At 42.9% G+C, this 27422-nt stretch overlaps 1 protein-coding gene across 1 annotated transcript in view; it reads right to left on the bottom strand.

The window, feature by feature from the left end:
• TOP2B (DNA topoisomerase II beta) overlaps window positions 1–27422 on the bottom strand; it is a 65211-nt gene that overhangs the window by 7764 nt on the left and 30025 nt on the right. The window contains exons 9-33 of the mRNA XM_069958663.1: window positions 26280–26381; window positions 25930–26067; window positions 21576–21714; window positions 19438–19595; window positions 18713–18838; window positions 17278–17388; window positions 17087–17192; window positions 12425–12534; window positions 11765–11857; window positions 11568–11682; window positions 10296–10417; window positions 9676–9824; window positions 9355–9586; window positions 7337–7471; window positions 6616–6816; window positions 5890–6085; window positions 5651–5742; window positions 5346–5501; window positions 4681–4764; window positions 4093–4287; window positions 3867–4008; window positions 2038–2205; window positions 1040–1253; window positions 840–919; window positions 323–439 (exon numbers count right to left, since the gene is read on the bottom strand). Coding sequence (XP_069814764.1) covers window positions 323–439; window positions 840–919; window positions 1040–1253; window positions 2038–2205; window positions 3867–4008; window positions 4093–4287; window positions 4681–4764; window positions 5346–5501; window positions 5651–5742; window positions 5890–6085; window positions 6616–6816; window positions 7337–7471; window positions 9355–9586; window positions 9676–9824; window positions 10296–10417; window positions 11568–11682; window positions 11765–11857; window positions 12425–12534; window positions 17087–17192; window positions 17278–17388; window positions 18713–18838; window positions 19438–19595; window positions 21576–21714; window positions 25930–26067; window positions 26280–26381 — 3481 coding nt within the window. The remainder of the gene's footprint in view (window positions 1–322; window positions 440–839; window positions 920–1039; window positions 1254–2037; window positions 2206–3866; window positions 4009–4092; window positions 4288–4680; window positions 4765–5345; window positions 5502–5650; window positions 5743–5889; window positions 6086–6615; window positions 6817–7336; window positions 7472–9354; window positions 9587–9675; window positions 9825–10295; window positions 10418–11567; window positions 11683–11764; window positions 11858–12424; window positions 12535–17086; window positions 17193–17277; window positions 17389–18712; window positions 18839–19437; window positions 19596–21575; window positions 21715–25929; window positions 26068–26279; window positions 26382–27422) is intronic.

The raw sequence follows: 27422 nt of genomic DNA, 5'->3' as shown, positions 1-27422 counted from the left end.
TTCAGGCTGGGGCATCCCATCCCAGTCACTGAACGGCTAAATGGGCAATCCCTCAGCCAAGTCGTGAGGTCCCTGGAGCAGGAGATCCAAGAGCCTGGCGGCAGTCCCACAGTGCTATGCATGGGGAGAGTTAAGAAGGACTTGTTTATTATGTTACTTTCTTGGTATTGGCTGGTTTATCTGCACAATGCAGAAAAGCAAAAGAATTCTGACCAAGTGAAAGGAGTATGAGACAATTCACAATCATAACCGGATACATAAATCAGATTTATTAACACTTATGCAGATTGTGACTATGCAATGCAGTAAGCTTACACGTTACCTTTATCTTTTTTAGTTGATGTTTTACTAGTTGTTTTCTCTGACGATTTGTAGCTGAATGGCGAGGAGTAGAGAGGAGAGGATTCTTCCTCATCACTGTTATATTTTGCGGTGTCCTCTAACAAACACAAAATCAGGATGTCAATATTTTTATCAAAAATAAACCACTCTGTGGCAGAACTATAGCATGAAATGTGCTAAATCGTGTAAAATGTCAATTTCAAGTTTTTTTTTCTTAACTTCTTGCTAGTAATATGCTTACTACTACTATTACTGGTGGCTTTATCTTCCACATATAACCCCCATTTGTCTTGCTCTTATATCTGGACTGGCTTTAAGACTGCATGAACCCCACAGTATGTGAACAAGAAGTCACTTTCTGGAACTCGCTGTCGAGCTCGTAGAAATTGCTTAGAGAAAGATTTCTGATGGCAATTCAGATATTATACTAAGAAAGTTTCAAGTGAGTGATCCAATCCTTTTCTTTTTAATAAAAATAAAATGAACAAATAACTTACCATCATTGATTTTTGTAGAGAACGACGTGGAAGAAAATATATCATCTAGATCTTTTTTCTTCTGAGCTTCTGATGTTTTTCTACACGAGTTGAAAGACGACAGAAAAAAAAGTTAGGAATCATATGAATATTAGAAAATAATAAGTTTATAGATGCCACACTTTAGCAGAAAATCTGTGAAATATAAAGCTTGTACATACTCTGTGGTTTTAGTAGATTTAAAAGATGTGAAATCATATTCATCTTTTTCTGAAGGAATGTCGTCATCATCATCATTCCGGCTGTTTGAAATTGGAGATGATTTTGTCTTCAAGTTATTCAGGTTGTTATTATTACTAATAATCTGATCATCGTCATCATCATCATCTGCGTCTTCTTCTTCTGAAAAGTCAAACGTGTACTTGGGCCGCTCGGCTAAGGAGAATAAGGATGAAAATATTGGGATGAGATTAAAGAAGTGTAAGGATCAGTCTCCGATGTCTTTCTTTATAATCTGTGGTCCATTATGCGAAGCACAAATTTTGTTCATACTATGAGGTAGGGCTGGGTGAGTAATAGAATTTGATTACTTTGTCCTTAAATAGATTTTTTTTTTTTTTTACAAATTGCAAATTCAATTAAAAAAAAAAAAAAAAAAAAAGAAACCAAAAAGGGGGAGCAGGGCCTTAGGGGGGTGCAGTCACCAGCTGCTTCCAGCTCAAACACAGAGTTAGATACCGCTATCCTATATATACGGTTATATAGGATAGCAGCACACAGTATATGCTCTATATGATGATGATGGCAGGATGGTGTATACAGTATATATAGGATAGCAGTATATAGTATATCCTATATATTATGATAAAAGGATGGTGTATACAGTATATATAGGATAGCAGTATACACCACCCTGTCATCATCATATAGAGGATATACTGTACATATAGGGACCCTACATCCGGGGGCTCTGTTAACATACATCTTCTATAGTTAGCACAGATTGTGTGGGCTACTACTTCCACACGTACTACTCCCCTACTACTACTTACCCCATGTACTATACCTCTAGTAAATTTTTTAATAAATTAAAAAAAAAAGAAAAAAAAAAAAGAGGATTTAATTTTTGACCATATCACCCAGCCCTACTACGAGGACAGTTTATATTATTATATTGGCAGTACAACACCTCCCAGTCTTATAAACCCTTCACACCTACCGGCTGCTCTCCTGAGTAAGGAATCTCGGGGTATGACGACAGGTTCTACTACTTCTGCCTCTTCTATATCACTGTCTGACTTAGATTCATCTTCTGACCAGGGGTTCCTCTTCTTTCCTTTTTTGACCGTGGCTTTTGGAGTCAAAGAATTCTTTTTCGCTCGAGAACCTAAAGAAAGTAAAAATCAACAAGGACAGTTGTTTAAACAGAGTATAAATTAAAGAGAAAACTATGAAATTGCCCTAACACTTTAAAGGGAACCAATCACGCAGAAAATCACCCTAATGATAGGGAAACGTGCTGGCACATCACCCAGCACGCTTCCCAAACATCCCACTGTACCCTCAATGCCCCCCCTCTATTAGATCGTATTCTTACTTTTATGATGTCCCGCGCTGATTGTACATGCCGGGCAAGTAGTCACGGTGGGCGGTCCTGGGCGGATCTAGTCATGGTCCTGGGCGGTGGAATAGCTGTAATCACGCCCAGAGGGACGCGATTGAAAGACCTGACACTGCCGACGTCATCCGGGGCCTGCGTTCCACGTCGGCGGCGTGACGATGTCCTCAAGATGTCGCTGCGCCGCCAACGTGTAACGCAGGCCCCGGGTGACGTCAGTGGAACGCAGGTCTTTCAATCACGCCCCTCTGGGCGTGGTTACAGCTATTCCACCGCCCAGGACCGCCCACCGTGACTATTTGCCTGGCATTTACATACAGCGGGACATCATAAAAGTAAGAATATGGTCTAATAAAGGGGGGCACGGAGGGTACAGGGGGATGTTTGGGAAGCGTGCTGGGTGATGTGCCAGCACGTTTCCTTATCATTAGAATGATTTTTTGCGTGATTGGTTCCCTTTAACTCAGCATATTGTTAAATTCTGAGTAATAGATACACTGTTTATTACTTTTACAAAGTCCTAAAGGTTTTTTTTTTTTTAATCATCTGTTCATATTGATTGATCTCTAACCATGGGCAATAATTTTGACAACCACATTCAGATGTTTGTAGGTCAGTCATTCTTAGTCACATCTATTTCTGCAATAAAATCCACTAAGTGTGAATACACTCTAGAAGTATACAAGTTAAAAAGGTGCTACAGTGCTGCTGACTTATCTCTCGGGGGACCTGCTGAATAGCGAACACATCCTACAAACTAGAGTACACGTCACTGCCTTAAATTGCCCCAGACAAGGACAGATTCCATTGTGTAGATGAGGACTGCTATGCTATGAGGAGTGTTTTGTAGGATTGAAAAAAACAAAAAAACAAAAGGTGTCAGGTAGATATCAACTTCTGTCCAGTGTGAGAAATGGGTCGCCCACATCCACATGTTATACTTTCAACCAGACCCTATAATATCTCCCCTGATGACATCATACAAAATAAATGAAAAAAAAAATGTAGGGAGTGTGGTTTGCCAGGGTGCAGACGACGACATGGCCTTGTGTACCTGATTGTATAATTCAGGATTATGCATTAGTCAGCCAATTCGTTTTCCATCGAGCATGTCACGATTACAGACTGACGAGTCACAATAAGACCGGGTTCTGTCCTGACCTCTAGGTCTATTGTGAAGTTTTGTGTTGGAATCACATTTTGGTGTTTCTTAGAACTCATTAAAAGTTCAGTTATAGGCTACTTTCAATCAAATTAATGGTATCCTATACTTGAAAGTCTCTTAACTAGTGGGGGTGTACTATACATACACACAGGTGTCCTAAAAACCTATGTAAGCAAAGTCCTCAATATGGTCTATTTCTAATGGCTACATATTATACTGAATACCAATAAGATCATAAGTATGCAATCTGTATCATCTGACATACCAGGCTCCTTCTCTTTCCTTTCCCGCTTGGGCTTTACAGGCTTTACTGGAGTAGTCGTCTGCGAGTCTTCACCTCCCTCTCCCACTGTGGTGCCAAACTCATCATCAAACTCTAGTTTGAGTGCTAAGGAGTCCATTTCACCCTTGAAAAGGAAAATAAAAAATGGTCAAAAAAATTGTTATGTGTCATAAAAAGCATTTGAAACTTGACGGAAGACTGGCCTCACCTTCTTCTTCTTCAGCATTTTCTTGCTGACATCAGCTTTCATTGCGCTGATCTGGGGCTCCACTCTTCTGCCATACATTGAGGGCAGGGTCTCCTCCAGCTGCAGCTTCTTCATTTTTGGTTTGCCTATTTTCCCCTTTACTGCTTTGCTTGACATTCCTGCTAAATTGTCTTCTTTTTCCTGTGCCTCCACTCTCTAAACAATAAAGAAATGAAAATTATTTTGAAGCCAGTAGAGCATGTTGTTGGTCTATCAATATAGAAAATATACAGCAGTCTCTAATTTTTTTTGTTTTTAACATACCTTAAAGAAGGGATGGGGGAGCCTACAGTTCCCATCATGCTGGAGGTAAAAAGCTTCCCCATCCCTACCTTAAAGAGACCCTGTCACTACTTTCCTGCTGCCTTTATTAGTGATACACAATTGCTGTGAATGTGATTGGCCTTGCAGTCAAAGTTGTAAGTTAACCCGGAAACAACAAAGTCATCAGAAAGATCCCGGACTCTCACAGATCCCTACAGATTGTTCAGGCAGCATGAAAGTGGTAACATGACTCGCTTAAAATCACAATGAAATACACCAACTTACATCAAGCTCATCAATAAAAGCCGCCAAATCTTCTTTCCACAGGTCGGATGGAGATTTTCTCTTTAAGTCATTTAGTTCCTTCCCCTAAAACGTAAGAATAGGTTACATTGCTGGTATTTTTAAACAATTAAATTGATCTAAAAAAAATAACCAACCTAACGGTGCATTTACACAGGCAGATTTATCTGACAGAGTTTTTAAGCCAAAGCCAGGAACAGACCAGAAACAGGGAACAGGTCATAAAGGAAAGACTGAGATTTCTTCTTTTTTCAAATCCATTCCTGGCTTTGGCTTCCAAAATCTGTCAGATAAATCTGCCTGTGTAAACGCACCATTACTCTCCTAACAATTCATCCACTTGTGAGTCACAATATGATCCCATTCACTAACATTAGCTGTGATACAGCACGATTCCTGTGCGATCTTTGGCCATACTACCAGTGCTGCAGCCAGTGTCGATTAGTAGTTAAAGATACCTCACCAACACAGAATGTTATAAAGGTGGCCTTCATAACACTAGAACAGGGACACTATATTCCAAGATAAACGCTTTATATACAAGGTGGTTCAAAAGCATGGAGACATCTGAATACCTGCCACTGGCAGTGCATAGAAAAACAGCTAGATTAACTATAGCTGCCCAAGAACAAAAGCAAGAACCATACCTTCATATCCCTCTGTTTTATCAGCTCGTCTACTTTCTCCTTGGAAAGGCTCCACAGAGACATGTTGAGAATGTAGTTAAAATCAGGCCCTGATGTAGTTCCCAAATCGGAGGAATTATCTTCATTCTGATCTTGGAGTTCATCTTCCTCTGCAGACTGTTAAGGCAATGGAGGATCAGTGGGATAGTTATGTAGGTCTGTACATTATCAATAGCATGAAAAAAAGCTAGAAAGTAGCACTGCCAAAACTTCCCACTGTTGAGCCCAAAGTAACACATACATGGTAAGCTTTGGATTCTGCTTACCTTTTCCTGTGCCTCTTTCCAAGCTTTAACAGGGTCAGACTCGTATCCTTTCTGCAACAACATCTGAAGCAGTTCCCTTTTGGTCTTGTTTTCTAAAAAATAAAGGATGAGTGCATTTACCAACCATCAAGTAGCAGTTCTAGTGACACAAAATAGTACTTGACATAGTACTTATGAAGCAGTGAAATATAGTGCTAGCACTCCTAGTTTAGGTAGAAGGAAAGCAGACTTGCAGTTACCTATCGTGATCTTCCCTTGAATCTTCTCAAGGATAAACCTGGCTTGATTGTTAAGTCTTGCAGCCTCAGCGCCCAACATTCCCATCAGCCACTCTTTGCGCAGTCCGTAGTAATGTAATCTTAAATCAAAAAATTCCTTCAGAATATCCTGAACAGTTTCATATTTCTTCAGACAGCCCATGTGATCAAACAATACCTAAAAGAAAAGAGGCATAAAGTCAGTATTAGCACTTCACAGTGTAAATATGTTCACACTAGCATCTATTATGGACCTGTGCCCCGCGGCTCTATTCATTCCTATGGAGTGATTGAAAGAGCCGAGTATGCCGAAAGCGCTGTACTTTGCTGTTTCCGTCTCTCCATAGGAATGAATAGAGCCGCGGGTCGGACCCACCGTGATCTTGTACTTTTCCCCTATCCTGTGGATAGAGGAAAAGTTAGTTTTTTTCCCAGCTTTATCAAGGTTCCATTTTTTTTTAACCTCATGAACAGACTATGTCTGTTCGATAAAATACAGCCTGAAGGATTCTTAACACCATAGCAAACAGTCTACATTGGAGGAATTTCAGTGATATTACGAATAAATTATATAATATGTTAACTACCTATTACCTGTATGTAATAAAAAAAGCAATGGAACAAAGAAAAGGAAATGAGACAGTGTTTTGTGACATTACATCTGGTTTATGAATATTATGGAGAAGTCATCCAAAAGGAACAACATACCATGGAATTGCAGGTAAGAGTGGTCTGAAGTTTAAAGACTTTGTGCAAGCCAGCCCCTTCTGCTTGAGCCAGCTTTTCTTCTGTCATTTTCACAACAAATTTCACAGTTGTATCAGTGTGGTACTCCTTGTAATCGGAGATCAGAGCCGGCGTCTTCTCTGTGCCGTTAAGCATGGGCTCTAAAACTTGCTCTTTGTAAACCTGTTGAGATAAGATGTATTGAGTATTTGAAACGAAAAAGACAAAGCACAAAAAAAAGACACAGGTTTCCTTTTGTAAAAGTGAATGAGTAACACTCACATTGAAAACAAATGGAGCAGCAGTGGAGTATGTGCACTGCCAAACCAGTCACAATGGAGCTTTGGGAACGCTTTTTAAAAAAATCAAGGGGTAACCCAGCAGTCAGACCCCAGCAATCATACACTTATCCCCCAACCCATGGGTCTCCAAACTGCAGCCCTCCAGCTGTTGCAATACTACATTTCCCTTCATGCCTGGACAGCCAAATCCAAAGCTTTATCTGTCCGGACATGATGGGAATTGTGGTTTTGTAAACAGCTGGAGGGACGCAATTTGGAGACCCATGCCCTAACCTGTTGATAGAGGATATATGTCTATTGTGGAAATCCCCTTTAAAAATGAAAAGTCATACGCTATTTAATTTAGCAAAAAAAAAAGAAAAAAAAAAGGCAAACACTATTATACATGCATGTCCACTAACCTGAGTCCATGTTCTGACTGGCAGCTCTGTAATTTCAATAGTATTCCGGTCAAGAACATAGATCTCCCCACTCACGGCATACTGGTTTTGGCCCAGTTCCTGAATTGTACCTTTAAAATTCTTGTAGCTTGGTAGCTGCAACAGACACACATTCAAGACATAAGGCACCAAAATATACAGCTATCCAGAAAGGATTAATATGGTGCACATCAATCAATGCTGTAGCTCCCCCTGGTGACAGAACTGAAGAAACTGTATTACATATATGTATCTGCTTTCCCAAGTGCCCAATACTTACGCAAGTGCTGGCCTGATCACTGATCATTAGACACCTGGCTAGGCTGGGCCTTGAATCCACCTTAAGGCCAGGTTCACACTACATATAAAACCGTCCGTTCTGTGACCCGGCCAGCCAGTGTTACTGAAGATCATCCCGGCCGGTACTGCAGTACCAGCCACAAGTGTGCGCCCGCATCCGAATTCCCCGCTACACACATTGTGTGAACTGCCAGTCCTGTGCAGCAGCTATACAATGAATAGCGGCCGCAGAAAACTGACATGTCAGTTTTTCGTGCAGCCGGATGGAATCACGGCCAGTGTGTATACTATGTGTATACGCACTCGCCGGGATTCACTCTACTTGCAGCATAATGTAAGTTTAGTATTCATCACGACCGTTGTTGCAAATTGGCAACAACGTCCGTGATCAATACTAAACTTACGTTGTGTGAACATAGCCTAAAAGAGAATGTGTCATTAGAAAACAACCTATTATATAAATATAATTTTTTTCTTATTTTCCATTATACTACTGTAATACAAAAATTTTGCAGTTTTTATTCTCACTACTTGGCTTAAAACCAAGCTGAGACTTCCTTTTCTGTACAGATGATTTCCCAGCAGTGTCCTCCTTATCAGCACAGACAGGAGTTCAGTGACCGGTGACACCAGTATATAGATAACAGGTGTGGCTGACAACTCAGCATCTCTCTTCCCAGTAGAATTACTTCTATAAAGGTCACTGGGCATGCCCAGAAGCCTTTCTTTTTTATCTGAATCGGAAAGAAACACATTCCAGTATTTGGCCTGAACAGGTAAAAAATAAAAAATGAAAACCTGGGTGATACATTAGTTTTAAAGGGGTATTCCGCTCAAACATAACTTTTCATATACTGCTGCCCATGGTGAGAGAATAGCTATTCTTCCCTTTCCTTGCCCCCCCCCCCCCCCAATGTCCTCCTACAGAATGTTCTTGTCTCCACTTTTAAGACGGACTTGTCTGAGGGTGATAGCCCGCTTAGCAAACCACTGGCAGAGACAGGGCAGTGCAGGATCATCTCAGCTGGGACCCAAACTACTTAGTGACGACACCAGGGGTGCGTGGAAAGGTAAGAACAGACTGTTATTTTGTCACCATGGAAAAAAGTTATGTTTGAGCAGAATACCCTCCTTTAAGCACATCTGAAAGCAGTCCGAGGCTATGTTCACTCAGGTTAAAAAGCGACACCTGTGAGAACAGCTACACTACACCTTTTCTGTGCTACAGTCAGCACAGAAATGTCACAACAGAAGAGACCATTGATTTTGAATAATGCTTCCTAGCATAGCTGCCTGGAAAGCAGTGACCGGTCACTTCTTTTGCTCAGTTCCCTATCTCCTATTGAAGTTAATTAGAAGTTTTGTTTTTTCTGTAAGCGACAGATGACTGGCAGTAGCTTATTCCTCTTATCCTACTGTAAACACAGGGAATGTGGATATGTTGCTGAATTTATCCCATTCATGTACGCTTGTGTGACCACCGCTCCATTCACTGCTGTGGGACAGATGGAGATTAGTAATGATTATTCTGAAACCAGTTAATCTAATATAGGAGTGGTGCTATAGGTATGAAAGAGACAAAGGCTTAAGTATTATCATTAAAAGATAGCACTGACTCATATGCTGAAGTAACTGAGTATACAGAACCTAGTTCATGTGTGCTTTACATTTCATATAGTGTCATTTCCATAGTTGCCTACCATGGGGTGTGGATCCACGCCATCCAACATTCTCTTGACATTGTTGACAATCTCCCTGGTGTCATAATTGGGCAGTTTACAAGCCCATCCAGTGCCGATACCTTCAGCACCATTCACCAAAACCATCGGGATGATGGGCATGTACCACTCGGGCTCCACTCTCTGGTTATCATCATACAGGAACTTAAGAAGATTATCATCCATATTTGGAAACAGTAATCGTGCCAGGGGGCTGCAGAATAATAAGCCACACATTTTTATTAAAGTCCAAAAACAGACAGAGGTTTCAGTCCATTACATGGCTAGACAATTGAAGCTCACCTTAACATAGTGAAAATGTATCGAGGGCTGGCAGCATCTTTGCCTCCATGCAACCTTGTGCCAAACTGACCAATGGGCTGCAGTAAGCTCACATTGTTACTACCCACAAAGTTCTGTGCTAAATTCACAATAGTCATCATCAGGGCTTGCTGTAAAAAAAAAAAAGATGATTTATCATAACTAAAGTATATTTAAAGAAGATGTACCATCAGGTACATCCTCTTAAATATGACCCACGGATAGAACGGCGCAGTCACCGTGGTCCATTTTTTGAACCGCGGCCCGATTCCCGTGTACGGCACTGTTCTATCCACGGGTATCGGGCTGGGAATCCCCCGCCCCTCTATGACACGGCTCCATTGATTCTAATGGAGCCGCGGCATAGAGGGCAGGGAATTCTCTCCCACTGGGGGCGGGCCAACCTGCCTTCTGTGCTTCAGGCCCGGTACCCGTGAATAGAACGGCGCCGTACACGGGAAGCGGTTCAAAAAACGAACCGCACCGGCTTCCCTGGCTTCGATACATAGGTCATATTAAAGAGGATGTACCTGATGGTACATCCTCTTTAAGAATCAGATCAAGGCAACAAAATATACGTCAAAACTATACACAGCACTTACCTCCCCATGATGATATGCAGACATTTCGGCAACAGAACCGGCTAGCTGGGCTACTTTGACTTCACGCTTATCATTTCTCTTAAAACAAGTAAACAACACTTTTCTCTGTCCAGGCTTCAGGCCTAGTCAAATAAACAGAAGGGTTTGCTCAGTAATTGCGCCATGCACTGCAGATTGTGTAAGGTCTCACACAGAAACTATAACTAGGTGGATATTGTGTCTGGCAGAAATTAACATTTTTTTTTTAAATAACGGAAACTAACATATAGCTATTTTTAAGAGCTACTGTGTCACACTTTTCCGCACAGTGACTGATCCCACTTTTGCTTGGCTGACCCCACCGACTTCTAATGGGGTTCACTAGGTTCCATTGTGGTATCAGTCATACTGAGCAGATAACAGGTTCTGTCTAAAGAACACACCAAAATCATAGCCACTTCCTAACACTAGATTTCTTATGGATCAGAACCAGAGTTTATTATGTCCATTGAGCAGTCAATGAAGGAAAGTTGGAAGATCCATGGTTAAAGGGGTAGTTCAGCAAAAACATTTTTCTTTCAAATCAGCTGGTACCAGAAAGAGACAGAGATTTGTAATTATTTCTATAAAAAAATCTCAAGTCTTCCAGTACTTATCAGCTGTTGTATGTTCTGTGGAAAGTGTCGTATTCTCTTCAGTCTGCCAGTGCTCTCAGCTCCTCGGTCCGAGACAAGAACTGTCCAGAGCAGTAGCAAATCCCCATAGAAAACCTCTCCTGCGCTCCAGACTAGAAATAAAACCCCTTCCTGCAGGACATACAGCAGCTGAAAAGTACAGGAAGACTTAAAGTTTTTTTAATAGAAGTAAAATATAAGTCTCTGACACCAGAGACTTATAATTTGAGACTTATGATTTGAACTTTTTTTCTTTGCTGAACTACCCCTTTAAGCTTTATATATTTGTATATTATAAGATTTCTATGGCATATGTATAAGATTTGGAGAATCTCAACCATTTACTTGCTGCTTTCTGCTGTGTATTTTACCTGTTCAAAACCACAGGTAAAACAGTGTATTCCACATGTAACACATGCAGGTTTTGCTGCAGAACTCATGCCTGAACACAGGAAAATAAAGAGTATAATATTCCAAAGTCTGGCCACTTTTAGACAACCAGAAAACTGGTTCCAATACCGTCAGAGTATTTTATAACATATGTAAGCTGAAATATAAGCCACTAATAAACCAGTTTTTTTTTTTTTTTTACATAAGGACATTTCAGTCTGCTACCTACCATCAACCAGAGAAGGAATTGACCGTTCATTGTCAGAGTTTGAGAACAATATCAACTCCTTGTTAATGAAGTCATTGAAACTTAAGTGCTTTGTGGCTGTACCGTACAAAAATTGCTGTAAAACATAAAAATATGTCATGAGAAGGCAGCTACAACTCACAGGCCATTACTCAAATTTTCTCCATTATCCACCTTACCTCTGGCAAACCGTGCAACCGTCGCTGCCGTCTGTCCTCCATGAAATTTGTGAGCCACTCCTTTCTGTCGTCAATTTTCTTTTTGCTAAAAGCCTGTAGGGTTCAGGGATCATAACTGTATCAGAAACGTCTCATGACATATGGGCAAGGGGGAACAAAAAGAAACAAAAACCAAGAAAAACAAAACAAAAAACACACACAAACAAAAAGGTAACAGGAGAAGACAGTGTACACATTTGTAAGGGCAACTCAAAACAGGAAAGTCACTTTTTGGCATGTTAATATAAAGAGCATGGTAAGAAACTTACCACGCCATGTGTCGTGGATGAAGTTGAAGGCTACTTTTGGATGAGCATTTGTCTCTTGCATAATTGACCCTATGTAAGTGGACATAGTGACTTAGGCAAGCAGTCTTTTGCCACCACGATAACAACACCAAATTTAAGTCTCTCTGCAAATGTGGTGGGGAAGAGGGAGGGCAGAGTGTTGCTTCGTATTCAGAAATGTCTGCTTTGTACTGAAAAGACTATGCTGTAAAGCACCCCAAGGGAACACATAGATCTCAGTGGATAGTGACAACCACCAATATTTCACCAAATAGCACAAACGCACATATACTAACTGATGTGGGGTAGTGACAATTAATGACAACATAATTACCAGAGTAATGGCAGCATCGTCCTCAGGGCCGCTATATCGAAAACCAATGCGATGCCTTTCCATGTCTGCAAAATACTCTTTGGCCTCCTTTGCAGTGCTTGTACCCAAACCTAAGAAATAAACATAAGTTAGTTTTAGTCAGCTTGAAGTTCAACCAGTCCCATAAACTCAATTACATTTGCTGTCAGATTCTGCCATCCGCCCAAAGAATGGACACGTCAATTCAAAAACCTAGGTTCTCTCTATGAAGACCATCCAGGAAAGTGATAAAAATCCCTCCACTAGTCTAGGTCAGGGCTTCTATTTATTTCTACAGTGGCATCACCAGACAGAGGTAAGATAATAGGATTCTGTAAGAACTCATCATAAAATCCTATTCTTGTCGAAGTTCATTAGGGTGGACAGACTGTGGGCACGGGCTGGTGACACTAAACAAAGACAAAAAGTGTTCGATCCTCCCAGCTAGGCTATACCCTGCCTTCTGGCACTGAGCTAACCTGTTTATACACAAGTAGGGGAAACCAGGAAAAGCCAACAGAAAGTACACCATAACCTAGAAACAGAACTGCTAATTGATTGTAACCATGAACCAACCAGCAGAACCATTGAACACCGAAGGCCAAGAAAAGAAGATAACAAGGTAGGAGCCGTGTCTCCCCATGAACATTGCAGAGAAAACTAGATTTTGTGAGTACTCACCGTAAAATCTTTTTCTCGCCGATGTTCATTGGGGGACACAGACACAGTGGGTATAGGCTGTACCACTCTAGGAGGCGACACGAAGCTCTGAAAAGAAAAGAGTGCTAGCTCCTCCTACCAGCCTATACCACTCTACAGGCAGTAAGCTAAGCCAGTTTGTACGAAAGCAGTAGGAGAAGCATGTAACACAGAAAAAACTGTTAAGAAAAGGAGCATACGTAAAACAAAAACACGGCTCCAAACCAGGAAAAAAACGAGGACAAAGTCCAGAGGCGAACTCCACCGAACACAACAAAAAAGCAAAAATCAGGGCGGGTGCTGTGTCCCCCTTATGAACATCGACAAGAAAAAGATTTTACGGTGACTACTCACAAAATCTAGTTTTCTCAGTCGTGTCATTGGGGGACACAGACACAGTGGGACGTCCCAAAGCAGTCCCCAAGGGTGGGAAGCACAAAGGAACCCAAAGTGTTAAAGAAAAAAGGACTTCTGTAGAAAGAAAAAAGGTCTTCTGTAAGACCCGGCGACCCAGTGAGGCATCTGCAGACGCAAACACATACATCTTGTAAAACCTGGTGAAGGTGTGCAGGGAGGACCAGGTGGCCGCCTTACACAGAAGCCCTATGTCGGACCGCCCAAGAGGCACCCACCGCTCGAGTGGAATGAGCAGTGACTCGGAAGAGGGGCGTCTTACCCTTGGCACGGTAGGCCTCGCCAATCGCCAACCGAATCCAGCGAGCCAGAGTGGTCTTAGAGGCCGCCAGTCCCTTGCGTCGGCCCTCTGAAACAATGAAAAGGGAATCCGAACGTCAGAAAGAGGACAAGATAGACAGATAGATGCGAAGGGCTCGAACCACATCAAGTTTGTGAAGGGAGCGTTCCCTAGGATGAGAAGGGGACTGGCAAAAGGAAGGCACCACTATGTCTTCATTGAGATGGAACTGAGACACGACCTTGGGGAGAAAAGAAGGAACCGGTTGAAAAATGGCCTTATCTTGATGAAGGATCAAGTACGGAGACCGGCAGGAAAACCGTTAACTCAGATACTCTACGAAGAGAGGTAACGGCCACCAGAAGGACCACCTACCAGGTCAGAAAACGCAACGGAATGTCACGCAGAGGCTCGAAGGGAGCCAACTGAAGGGCATCCAGAACGAGATTCAAGTCCCAAGGGGGCACAGGGGGCCAATATGGGGCTGCGGCATGTGTCACACATGCCGGCGGGGGAAAAGCCCGCCCTGTTACAGTATCAGAGCGCGCTGCGCTTCAAACCTGGAAGCACATCGCTGAGACGCCGCCGGGAGAGAAGGGGTCTGAGCTGCAGCAAGAAGCCGGGAACAGTGTGTCCGGCGCTTGCTGCTGCTTAGGTTAGGTTCACACTGCGTTTTCAGCATCCGTTTAACGGATCAGTTTTTTTTTAACAATCAAAAAAGTTGTGTCAACAGAATTATTGTGCGTGAAAAAAAACCGCATCCATTTGTATCTGTGTTTTTTTTTTTTTTATAATGGAAGTCAATGGAAAAACGGATCAAAAACGGATGCACACAAATGCTGAAAACGCAGTGTGAACCTAGCCTTATACTGCTCTGAGCAGTATAATATGAGCCGGCAGAGACGCTGCAGAGAGAGAGAGAGAGAGAGAGAGGGGAGAGGCACGCGCACACAGGCTGGAGGCCACTCGGGTCACCGGGAAGTGTTTGGAAAGTGTTTGAAATACGATTCCTCCCTTGTCAGCATAATGGCAGGGAGGGAGCAGCGATGACAGTGAATCACCGCCGTGCAGACGTAGAGCTGCGGTGCACGGAGAGGAAGGGGGAGCCAAGCATCTGGTGGGAGAGAGCCCTTGGTGAACAGGGGCTGAGAGAAAGGAGAAATAAATAAAAATATACTCACATGTCCATGTCTTCTGCTCCCCAGTACCAGCAGGGTCACCCCTTCAGCTTGCCACTCGCCCTGACTGGGCTGCTGGAACAGGGGGAGCACCCAAAAGGCTCAGTCCATGAGCCTGGGTGACCCTTAGGCCTAATTCACACATCCGTTGTTCTGTTTGCAATTGACAGAAGAAGAAACCAAAGTTATCCTATGGCCCCGTTCACACGTCCGTACGTGTATACGGGGCCGCGATCCGTACCGCAAAAAACGGACATGTTGTAATGCGGACCGTTTTTTTTTGCAGCACAGATCACTGGGGTAATGATGTATGAACGTAGTGGTCCGTGAAGCACAGACTGCACTATGGGTGTGTGAATGTGGCCTTAGGCTGGTGGACATCAGAGGAGTCCGCACCAGACCCATGTAGCCACTTTTCTTCTGAGGTTAGGTATTGAACCATTCCACCTAGAGGGAAAAAAGTTAACAAAAAGGAAAGAAAACCTGCAGAGTACTGCAGGAGTGTCTACCTCCTACAGACACTAAGCTAAAAACTGGCTTAGCTTACTGCCTGCTCACTAGGGTGGTATAGGCTGGTAGGAGCAGCTAGCACTCTTTTCAGAGCTTAGCGTCGCCTCCTAGTGGCACCAGCCTATACCCACTGTGTCTGTGTCCCCCAATGACATGACTGAGAAAATGATTCTACGGTGAGTCCTCAATTCTATTACACAATACGATTAGCAGCCATAATCGCCGATATCGGACGATAATTGCTTCGTGTAATAGGGCCTCAAGTCTAGTCAGGCTACTACGGTGGTGTTGTCAGGCAGGGTAAGGTAGACACTTGCCCAAAACTGTGGTGTCCAGGTAAAAACAAACAGAGCATCCCAGAGAAAGGGCTTAGTTGCTAACTATAATGTACATGTACTAGAGCATAGTCTTATCCAAAAGGCCCAAAGCCTAGGCTCATTAAGGCAGAAAAACACCTAAAGAGTAGATTACTGTAACAAAAGGATGCCTATTCTGGAGACAGGATAGTGAATACTTTTGGTCAGAAAAAAAATCTGACTGGATGGACTAAAAGTTGCAAGTGAAAGTATGGGATAAATTTAAGGCTAGTCTGATGACATAACATTAGTGAACCTACACCAGGGTATCAGTATGGCTCAGGTAGACCGAGACTTATATGGATCCAATACAAACCATTAACCAAAGACAGCACCCCTGTAGACCAAGAACTACTGGGGTACGAGAAAAGCACTCAGTGAGCACATTAAGATTTAGGGGCCCGATGTTGTCTGCAGTAAGAGACCCCCCCCCCCCCACACACACACACACACACACATTCTATTAGAAAAGAAGAACAGGAACAAGAGGTTCCACTGTAAAAAAAAAAAAAAAAAGTGTGACCCCCTAGCAAAGCAGGGCCACATAGGGGCTGACGTAGAGTCGGGGAAGGCAAAGCTAAAAAGCCAATATAAGCTAGAGTTCCAGCAAAACTGTTCTGGTAAACCGAGAGAAGATACTACCAATCGAAGTGGGTGCGAGTTTGGTGGAAGCACCCTTGACACATCTGGTAGAATAGAGCAAAGTGACCAAGAGGCCTGGCGGACAGAATGCCCGTCTGGAAGTTTGACTCCAGGAGGTAACAGAGCAATGTCTGCACAGTCCGGGGACTGGAATCGGAGTAGGGTCAAAGCATAGCTGTCTGCCATGAAAGGTTCGCTGAATGTGCAGTGGATGCTCATTGTTTAACAATTCTTAGTAAAAGAATAAAATAATCAGGTCCACCTGCAAGTTACTAGGGACTCCTAATTGGATGAAAGGCAAGGGTGAGTATACAAGTCATATTAAGGAAGTGAGCTTTCCCGTAAAATGAGGTCTGTTCCTTGCACAGTAGATCTTCATTTGTGAAGGGACCTTGGGGCGGATTGCATCCAAGGAGATTCAGGATGGTATTGTGGCTAAGGGACAACTATACAGAGCCCACACATTGACACTCTGACTGAATATTGCTGTCACAGAAAAGAAAGGAGTAAAACAGTTTCTGGTACCTTTTTTCAACCCCATTAGGTTTCAGAAATGAGCACACACCTTTGTAGTACTTTATCTTCCACAGTTTCTGATTTTCTATTTGTTTTTTCCATTCATCAAATTCAGGAATGCTGTAGAACGACATCTCCTGCTTATTTTTTGTTGCCTTGCAAGACAAAGACATTCAAGCGTTAAAAAGTGCCCTTACCAGAAGCCACATACTGAAAAGAAACAAAAAGATTTACTTGTACCTTTACAATTGGGGTAATAAACTCCTCTAAAAAATTGTGTTTCAACAGGGATGGCCAGTTGTGGTGGAAAAAATTAATTAATAAACCTTTAATATGAGAACCATCTTGATCCTGTTTAAAGACAGAAAGGGGATACAATAATTATATCCATTTAAAAGCAAGGAATGACACACAAGGCTAGTACTAAGGCTACACCATAATTTCAGATTAACTAAACCTGCCAGACTATGTACTCATACTAAATAAATAAATGCTGAAAATGTATTCTGGTTTCTGCTATGTTCTGTTACAGCTTCCAGATTCCATCATATCTGACAGGAAGACTAGTGCAGCACGCAGCTCTATTCCTCCCATTAGAATGATGGACACTCGACGCACAAGTTAAAGGGAAATGAACGGGTCCTGATGGTTTCCACTGTCCTTTTAATTTTCTGCTTGTATGAAAAACCTAATGACAACATAAGTAAGAACTCAGCCTAAGGCTATGTTCTCTCAGTATTTTTGGTCAGTATTTTGGTCAGGAGTGGATAGAAAACACAGAAAGCCTATGTTCACACATTGTTGAAATTGAGTGGATGGTCGCCATTTAATGGCAAATAAAAGCCATTATTTCAAAATAACAGCAATTATTTGCCATTAAATGTCAGCATAGCCTGTGTTTTCTATCCACTCCTGGTTTTGTCTGCAAAATACCGGTCAAAAATACTCTGTGAGAACATAGCGTAATGGAGGATTCACACATTCTGTGAATACGGTCCATGCACGGAAGATGTGCTACAGACTGGAATCCCGGACCTCCCAGGATCATGCATTAATATGATTCCAGGAGCTCCGAAAAAGTATTATTTAGAGATGAGCGAATTTAATGTACTAGCGTATTGAAGTGCTTTACTAGGCTCAGAAGTCCGCTTGTCAGCTGCTCCTCTTCAGGTGCCTGGAAAAGCTGAATCCAGTCCTGGGAAACTGGGAGAAGTTTTGCAGGACTGAACCAAGCTTTTCCAGGCACCCGAAGCAGGGCAGCATGGTGCGGCACAGAGTTTAAAGGCAGCCGGCTAACAATCCGACCACCAAGACTAGTGAAGCACTTCGCTAGTACAGTAAATTTATTCATCCCTAGTTTTAATCATTGTGCTACTGTACTAATATAGTCTTGCAGCTGTAACAGTACAGTGGTGCAAACATTTAAGAAGTTTTAGAGACCCCAGCAGCAAAATAATAAAAGATGTCGGGTGGTCAGTAGAACATCTATGCACGGACCGCATTCACAGAATGTATGAATGTCAACTAAACTAGCTAGATTTTATTAACCAAGATTTCTTAGACAAAACACTCTTTACAAACCACGTAAACTTATAGAACACAGCTAGGCAGTGAATGGGCAGGGGCTCAAATGAATGAGGTAGAGCAAACACTAGCACCAATACACTGACATTACCTGATCAGTCATAATCATGATCTTTCCATAACGCAAAGACTTCAGAGACTCCTGATCATCATAACTCTTCTTGTATTGCAAGCCAACAATTTTAATAATATTGTTGATTTCTGCATTCTCCATAATCTGATGAGAAATAGAAAACGGAAGATTACGATTCCTTTTTTGAAATTGATTCAAACAATGTCACACTCAAAGTTTACAGCACATGCTCAAGGGAAAGGGCAACGTGTTATTACCATGCTGTGGATAATATCCCTAATACACCTAAATAAGAGGATTTTCAGAGCTAAAACATTGGCCAAAATAAATAAAACAAAAACTCTACTCATCTGCCGATCTTTGTCTACATGGCTGTAGCAATAAAATACACTCACATGAGCACTGCCGCCAATTACTGGCCCTTGCCATATCACACTATTGCCCACAAGGGCTACTGACTGGGCACTAGAATATATGGGCACCTTTTTGCTGCAACCAAGTAAGCAAAGGTCACCTAGAATTAGCAGGGTTGTCCGGAGGTTATCGGGTAACTAATGGACCAATATGGGTGAGGACAATCTTTGTACAATGCCGCAGAATATATATGTGCAATAAAATACATTGGTTCCCTTGTTATTTTATTACAACTCTTCCCTTAACTTCAAAAACTCTTCTCTACACTTTTAATGTTATTTTATAGGATGTAAAAAAAACAACAAAACTGGCATATATAATGCACTTACCTGTTTATGAGAAGCTTCTCGTACGTTGAGGATCTTTCCTCTAAGAGGGAACACACCATACCTATCCCGTCCAATAACGGCTAATCCAGACACAGCCAAAGTTTTGGCAGAGTCTCCTTCAGTCAGAATTAGAGTGCAATCCAAGGAATGTTTCCCACCTAAGGAAAGCAGGAAGAAATGGAACCGGAAGTTAGTTGTTTTTTCTAATACATGCCACTACTATAGTTGCTACTATTGATTAGTGCAGGGGATCCAGGAATAAGGGATGATACAGCAAGGCTGGACCCAGTGGTAGTAGTGAATAATGATGCGCACAAGAATGACACAAAGTAGAAGCCAGGTGGGGGGGGCGGTGTTGTTGTGTATACCGCGGGGGGGGGGGCGGGAGAATGGGGTTGTGGGCTGGCTGCTTTCAGAGAGGGAGACAGTGAGCAACAGCAACTGTCAGCGTCTCACAGTCCTTCCTCACTTCCGTGGACTGGGTTAGAAGCGCTAACCCAGCCCATTGAAGAGATGGAGGACACGTGATGCCGTCTTGGAGGGTGCGGGCCAGGAGCCGGGAGCAGTGTTGGGTTGGACTGAGGTCTGATGATTCTATGCATTTGGTGGGGGTGAATGCCTCTAGATAACAGCAAAACTGTGCAGAATCCATAATAACTGCATATTGGAAAGAGAGAAAGCTAGGGGTGGGCAACGTATAAATGCAAAAATAATTTTTTTGGGGGGGAATACCCCTTTAACCCTTTGAGGACCAGGCCCAAAATGACCCAGTGGACCGCGCAAATTTTGATCTTAGTGTTTTCGTTTTTCCCTCCTCCCCTTCTAAGAGCTCTAGCACTCTCAGTTTTCTATCTACAAGCCATGTAAGTGCTTGTTTGTTACAGGAATAGTTGTACTTTGTAATGGCGTCATTCATTTTACCATAACATGTATGATGGAATTCCAAATATATTATTTATGAAGATATAAATTGGTGAAATCGTAAAAAAGAATGCAATATGGTAACGTTTGGGGGGTTCCTGTGTCTACGTAATGCACTATATGGTAAAAGTGACATCATACAATTATTCTATAGGTCAGTCCGAACACAACCATATGCAGGTTACACAGATTCTCTAATGTTATATTTTTTTTTTTAAATGAAATCCTTTTTTTTGGCAATTAATTATAAATAAAATGGGCCTATTGTGACGCTTATAACAGTTTTATTTTTTTACCTACGGGGCTGTATGGGGTGTCATTTTTTCCGCCATGATCTCTAGTTTTTATTAATACCATATTTGTGAAGATCTGACATTTTGATCACTTTTCATTATTTTTTTTTATATATAATGTAACATAAAATCGGTAATCCGCGCACTTTTTTCCCTCTTTTCGTGTACGCCGTTCACCGTTCGTAATGACGCTTGCTATATTTTAATAGATTGGACAATTACGCACGCTACGGTATATTATATGTTTATTTGTTTATTTACTTTTATATGTTTTATTTATATAATGGGAAAGGGGGGTGATTTCAACTTTTATTGGGGGAGGGGTTTTGGGGTAGTGTGTTAGTGTTTTTAACTTTTTTTTTTTTACACATTTGAATTCCCTTTGGGGGACTTTTACATCCAGTACTTTGATTTTTACACTGACCATTGCTATGCCATAGGCATAGCATTGATCAGTGTTATCGGCGATCTGCTCATTGAGCCTGCCTGTGCAGGCTCAGTGTAGCAGATCGCCGATCGGACCGCACGGAGGCAGGTAAGAGACCTCCGGCAGTCCGTTTTACCGATCGGGACCCCCGCAGTCACACTTTAAGGAGTTAATGACACGCGGCAGCGCGATCGCTGCAGCGTGTCATTACCGGTGAGGTCCCGGCTGCTGATTGCAGCCAGCCCCCACCTGCTATGAAGCGTGCTCCGCTCCGGAGCACGCTTCATAGCCGGAGAAACACCCAGGGCGTACAGTTACGCCCTAGGTCGTCTGGGGACAGACTTCCATGGCGTAACTATACGCCCTGGGTCGTCTAAGGGTTAACTAAAAATATCTTCTAGCCCAGAAAAACCTAACATTCAACTCCTTATAGTTATGTAAATAACCATGTGTAAAGGGTTAATCCATCCTTCAGAGCAGCTCGATTCATGACTTACCAGCATCGTTTGCATCATCCAGTTTGGGAATGCCTTTAATTTTGCTGTGCTTCACAGAAGAACACTTCTTATTCAGCTGTGTTTGTGCCTTAAATTTGACCCAATTTAAAATGCTTTCCACTATGCCACAATTTGAAGCCTAAGGAAAATGAGAAAAAGAGAAGAAAATTATATAAAAGAAAATAAAAATAAACAAACACCACAGTATAATAAATGTGAAAAAAAATGTAATGATGTCTAGTGTACAGAAACCTAGAGATCTTCATTACATTGCAGGGGATTGATTGCAGTAAAAGAGAGAGCCTCCTCTTTATTGCCACTTACATAGTATGGTTGATACTGAATGTGGCATTTAAGAAGTTCAAGTCTGACTATCTGCTTAAAGGAGAAGTCCAGCGAAAATTTCTATTAAAGTATTGTATTGCCCTGCAAAGGTTATACAAATCACCAATTTACACTTATTGCGGGAAATGCTTATAAAAAAATCACTTTAAGAATTTCCTGTAATAAGTGTACATTGGTGATTTATATAACTTTTGGGGGGCAATACAATACTTTAATAAAAATGTTCACCAGACCTCTCCCTTAACCAATTCTTGACTGCCCCATGTAAATTAACATGATAGTAGGGCTGGGCGGTATACCGCAAAAATACCGATACCGTCACTGGCGTCGGTTAACCGACCTCAACTTAGCCAGGACGGTATCTGCGGTAATTTTGTGTTTCCCAGAGAGCTTCTGCACGCAGTCGCGGCCCGGCGTGAGCGCTGCACGTTATGTGCAGGGACGTCGGAATCAGAGCGGGAGGTGGAGGAGCAGCAGGGCCCAGTTGAGAATGCCCGCCCCCGGCACCCGTCCTGTCTGAGCGCCCGCCCTCCCCCTGTCCCATCCGGCGTCCCTGCACACACAGGACATTAACGTGCAGCGCTCGCCGGGAGGGGGAGTTGGGGGACCGGCACCAGTCCTGTCCGAGCGCCCTTCTCCTCCGGCCGGCGAGCGCTGCACGTTAATGTCCTGTGTGTGCAGGGACGGCGGTGTGCGCGCGGGAAGTGGAGGAGCAGCAGGGTCCAGGGGAGAATGTTCCTGAGTGCACAGCCCTTCCCCCGTCCCGCCGATCCTGTCCCGTCCGGCGTCCCTGCACACACAGGACATTAACATGTGCAGCGCTCACCGGCCGGAGGAGAAGGGCGCTCGGACAGGACTGGTGCTGGTCCCCCCCCTCCTCCCGGCGAGCGCTGCACATTAATGTCATGTGTGTGCAGGGACGCCGATCAGATCTCAAGGAGGAGGAGATGTATACCCATCCACCCCTGCCCGCCCCCCCTGTGTACCCAGCCACCCCTGCCCGCCCCCCTGTGTACCCAGCCACCCCTGCCCGCTCCCCTGTGTACCCAGCCACCCCTGCCCGCCCCCCTGTGTACCCAGCCACCCCTGCCCGCTCCCCTGTGTACCCATCCACCCCTGCCGGCCCCCCTGTGTACCCAGCCACCCCTGCCCGCCCCCCTGTGTACCCAGCCACCCCTGCCCGCCCCCCTGTGTACCCAGCCACCCCTGCCCGCTCCACTGTGTACCCATCCACCCTTGCCGGCCCCCCTGTGTACCCATCCACCCTTGCCGGCCCCCCCTGTGTACCCATCCACCCTTGCCGGCCCCCCTATGTACCCATCCACCCCTGCCGGCCCCCCTGTGTACCCATACACCCCTGCCCGCCCCCCCGTACACCCCTGCCCACCTCCCCGTAGAGGAGATAGATAGATAGATAGATAGATAGATAGGGAAGAGATAGATAGATAGATAGATAGATAGATAGATAGGAGATAGATAGATAGATAGATAGGAGATAGATAGGAGAGGGAATAGATAGGAGAGGGAATAGATAGATAGGAGATAAGATAGGAGATAGATAGGAGATAGATAGATAGATAGATAGATAGATAGATAGATAGATAGGGAATAGATAGATATAGATAAAGCAGCAAGAGTCCGCAGCACACCAGCATGTAGTGAAGAGTGGTTCATTCCATCAAATAAGGTGCAGGATACGACGTTTCAATTCACTCCAGAATCATTTTCAAGCATGCTTATCTCTTCACTATATGCTGGTGTGCTGCGGACTCTTGCTGCTTTGTATTTTGGGATCCCCTGCCAAAGGCCTTTCTGTGTTCAGCACCCTCTACTTCAGCCTTGGATGTGCGTCTGTCACGAACGATAGATCGATATCTTTACAGCGTGTCAGTGCAGTGCCATCTACAGCCCCCTATAATGTACGTCCCTGTACTGTCACCTGTATATACTATATACCCATCATATATACTCTGGGTACCTATAGTACATAGCTATATACCTGTATATACACGTCCTGTAGTGTGCACATAGCTGTATACCTGTATATACACGTCCTGTAGTGTGCACATAGCTGTATACCTGTATATACACGTCCTGTAGTGTGCACATAGCTGTATACCTGTATATACACGTCCTGTAGTGTGCACATAGCTGTATACCTGTATATACATGTCCTGTAGTGTGTACCTAGCTTGGGTTGCTGCTCATTGAGTTACTGTACTTTTTTTAACTTTATTGAAACAAACTATCCCCAGTTTGGCACGACCGAGTGGGTGTGGCTTGTAAAAGGGGTGTGGCTTACAAAGGGGTGTGTCATAGTTATCGTCCAATTATCGTTACCGCAGCTACATATGTGATAAACCGCGATATTGATTTAGGCCAATATCGCCCAGCCCTACATGATAGGTAGGCTAGCAGTGACCAACATCATGCTGATGTTAGTAATTCAAATGCCATGTTTACGTGGCACCTTCAACATAACTGCAGGGGGCTGATTGGTTAGTGGCAGCCAGAGGCTTTACTAATCTGACAGAATAAAGCAATACCAAATTATTGCATTGCTTAGTATAAGCAACCTATTGATTGCTTATATAAGTCCCCAGGGAAACAAAGAAGAATGGCACAAGGGGCGCCGAGGATGAAGGTAAGTTTCTTACCTTCATCCTTGGTGACATTTTTACGAGTTTAATCCATATGCAAATATATTGAGTTGGTGTACTGAAGGCTGAACTGCTAACAAATATCAGTGGAACGGGCCGGCCAGGGTGGTTCGGTGTACTGGGGACAGTAGCCTCTGCGCACCAAAATGAAATATTTGCATATGAATTAAACTCCTAATATCATGAAAAACGGCGCTGAGCATGAACTTATCTTCATCCTCAGTGCCCTGTGTGCCATAGGGAGCTATCAGCAGATTAGATTCTTCTTTAAACTTCCCTAAGCCATGCAATGCTATAGCACTGCATTAATCTGTTAGATCAGTAAAGGCATCTGGAAGCCACTAACCATTCAGCCCCCTGCTGTCATGTTAAAGAAGGGCCAAACAAACATGGCATTTAAATGACTACCTAGCCACCTAGCCAGAATCCTGCACCACATTGATGAGGAGCAACACCCCGAAACAGCTGTATGTAGATGTAGATGTAGACCTAGCCTTGGTTTTTCCCTTGTCATTACATTGACTTATAGGGCCACTTAATATGGTGGTTTTGGTGGTTTCCTTACAGGACCCGCCCCTTGGCTGGCTCCTTCCCGGAGGGATATCTGGCTAGTCCTATGTTTCGAGACTCTTCGATGAGGCTCCACAGGCTCTTCTTTTGCATAAGAATTGGTTAAGCAAATGATCGGATTTGAACCTCTAAGGGTCCATTTACACAGAAAGATTATCTGACAGATTATCTGCCAAAGATTTGAAGCCAAAGCCAGGAATCTCAGGCTTTCCTTTATGACCTGAACTCTGTTTATAGTCTGTTTCTGGCTTTAGCTTCAAATCTTTGCCAGATAATCTGTCAGATAATCTCTCTGTGTAAATGGACCCTTAAATGCCTCAGTCAGTAGCAACCACACTAGGTGGCAATAAAGAAGAGACTCTCTCTGTTACTCCATCAGTCCCCTGCAATGTGATGAAGGGCTCTAAGGGGGAGATTTATCAAACTGGTGTAAAGAAGAATTGCCTTAGTTGCCCCTAGCAACCAGTCAGATTCCACCTTTCTTTTTTCAAAGAATCTGTGAGGAATGTAAAGTGGAATCTGATTGGTTGCTAGGGGCAACTAAGACAATTCTACTTTACACCAGTTTGATAAATCTCCCCCCTAAGTCTTTTGTCTCTGTAAAGCTTTTATACCCTTTAAAAACAGCCACTGTAGTTTTTGTGCCAAAGGCCAGTAGTGGATACAAATTGGAGGGAAAATATAAAGGGAGGATCTTTTCTGTAGGATCCACCACTGGCTATGAGTGAAACCAGCCTTATAGAGGTTTATATAAGATATAGAGATCTAAACACACTTACTGCTTTTGCAAACTTCTCAGAAAGCGGGCACTTTGAGCCAAAACTTTTTGCCTGGAGTGTCATGTTCTCCTTTGTTTGAGAGTCAAAGGTGGGGTTCTCAATTAAACAATTTACAAAGACCCATACGTGATTCTTCACCTAAAAAAAAATAAAAACAAGAATTTTGAGGGTGGCAAGAATTCTTGAGCTGATTCTGGCATTAACTGTAATGTAAGGATATAAAGCACCCTCCTAAGGACAGAGAAACCTTTTTGCTGACCATTGGTATCACTGCATAAAGGCAACAAACAAAAATACATATCTTTAATAGCTCTAATACTGCATTAAAATTAACTACAATGGCACAGTACCTGGAATGGCTTCACAGAAACTCCAGCTTTGTTCTTTTTCTTTACAACTTCAATAAGTTTAGATACTATCTGATCCACTACATAATCCACATGTCTACCTCCCTGAAACATAAGAGATGACATAACAGGTTAAAAAAATGGATCCTCCAATACATCAAAAACTCCCTTAACCCCTTAGCGACCCATGACGTATCTCATACGTCATGGCGCCGCGGGGGGTGTTCATAAAAAACGATCAAAAAGTCGTATATGCGCAATCAAGGTACCGATAGAAAGAACGCATCATGGCGCAAAAACTGACACCTGACACAGCCCCATAGACCAAAGGATAAAAGCGCTATAAGCCTGGGAATGGAGCGATTTTAAGGAACGTATATTTGTTAACAATGGTTTGAATTTTTTACAGGCCATCAGATATAACAATATAAGTTATACATGTTATATATCATAGTAATCGTAACGACTTGAGGAACATGCATAACAAGTCAGTTTTACCATAGGACGGCGTAAATGCAAAACTCCCCGAAATCAAAACAAATTCGTTTTTTTTTTCAATTTGACAGCGCAAATGATTTTTTTCCGGTTTCGCAGCATATGTTATGGAAAAATAATGCCGGTCATTGCAAAGTACAATTGGTTTCGCAAAAAATAAGCGCTCATATACGTCTCTAGGTGAAAAAATGCAAGCGCTATGGACTTTTAAACTTAAAATGGAATAAGCAAAAGCGCAAAAACGAAAATAGGCTTTGACCTTAAGGGGTTAAATTCCCTTAGGCCATAGCTACAGGATCACCAGGGAATGCAAGGTCAGTGTCACATGATTTGTACTTTTGCAATGATTAATTTTCATTGTCGATTTGTTTCCTGAATTCAAAATGAAGCAACTTTCTAGACAGTTTTCAATGGAAATGTCCCACTATTTAGTTGCTTGTCAGAGAAAGTTAAAGGGATTCTGCCACTAGGTTTATGCTGCCTTAAATGAGAGCAGCATAAACTAGTGATATAAATGCAGAACAGATCAGTGAATTACTTACATCATTCTGTACAGCCGTTCACCTAATATGCAGGAGAATAGGATTCTTGCCACATCCCTCCCCCCAGCTGCTGATTGACAGGTGACTGCCTATACACAGCATGCATAGA

Source organism: Dendropsophus ebraccatus, chromosome 2, assembly GCF_027789765.1.
Source record: "Dendropsophus ebraccatus isolate aDenEbr1 chromosome 2, aDenEbr1.pat, whole genome shotgun sequence".
In the NCBI taxonomy this organism is placed as follows: Eukaryota; Metazoa; Chordata; class Amphibia; order Anura; family Hylidae; genus Dendropsophus; species Dendropsophus ebraccatus.
The sequence above is the reverse complement of the archived record's forward strand: the minus strand, read 5'-3'. Positions and strand labels throughout refer to the sequence as shown.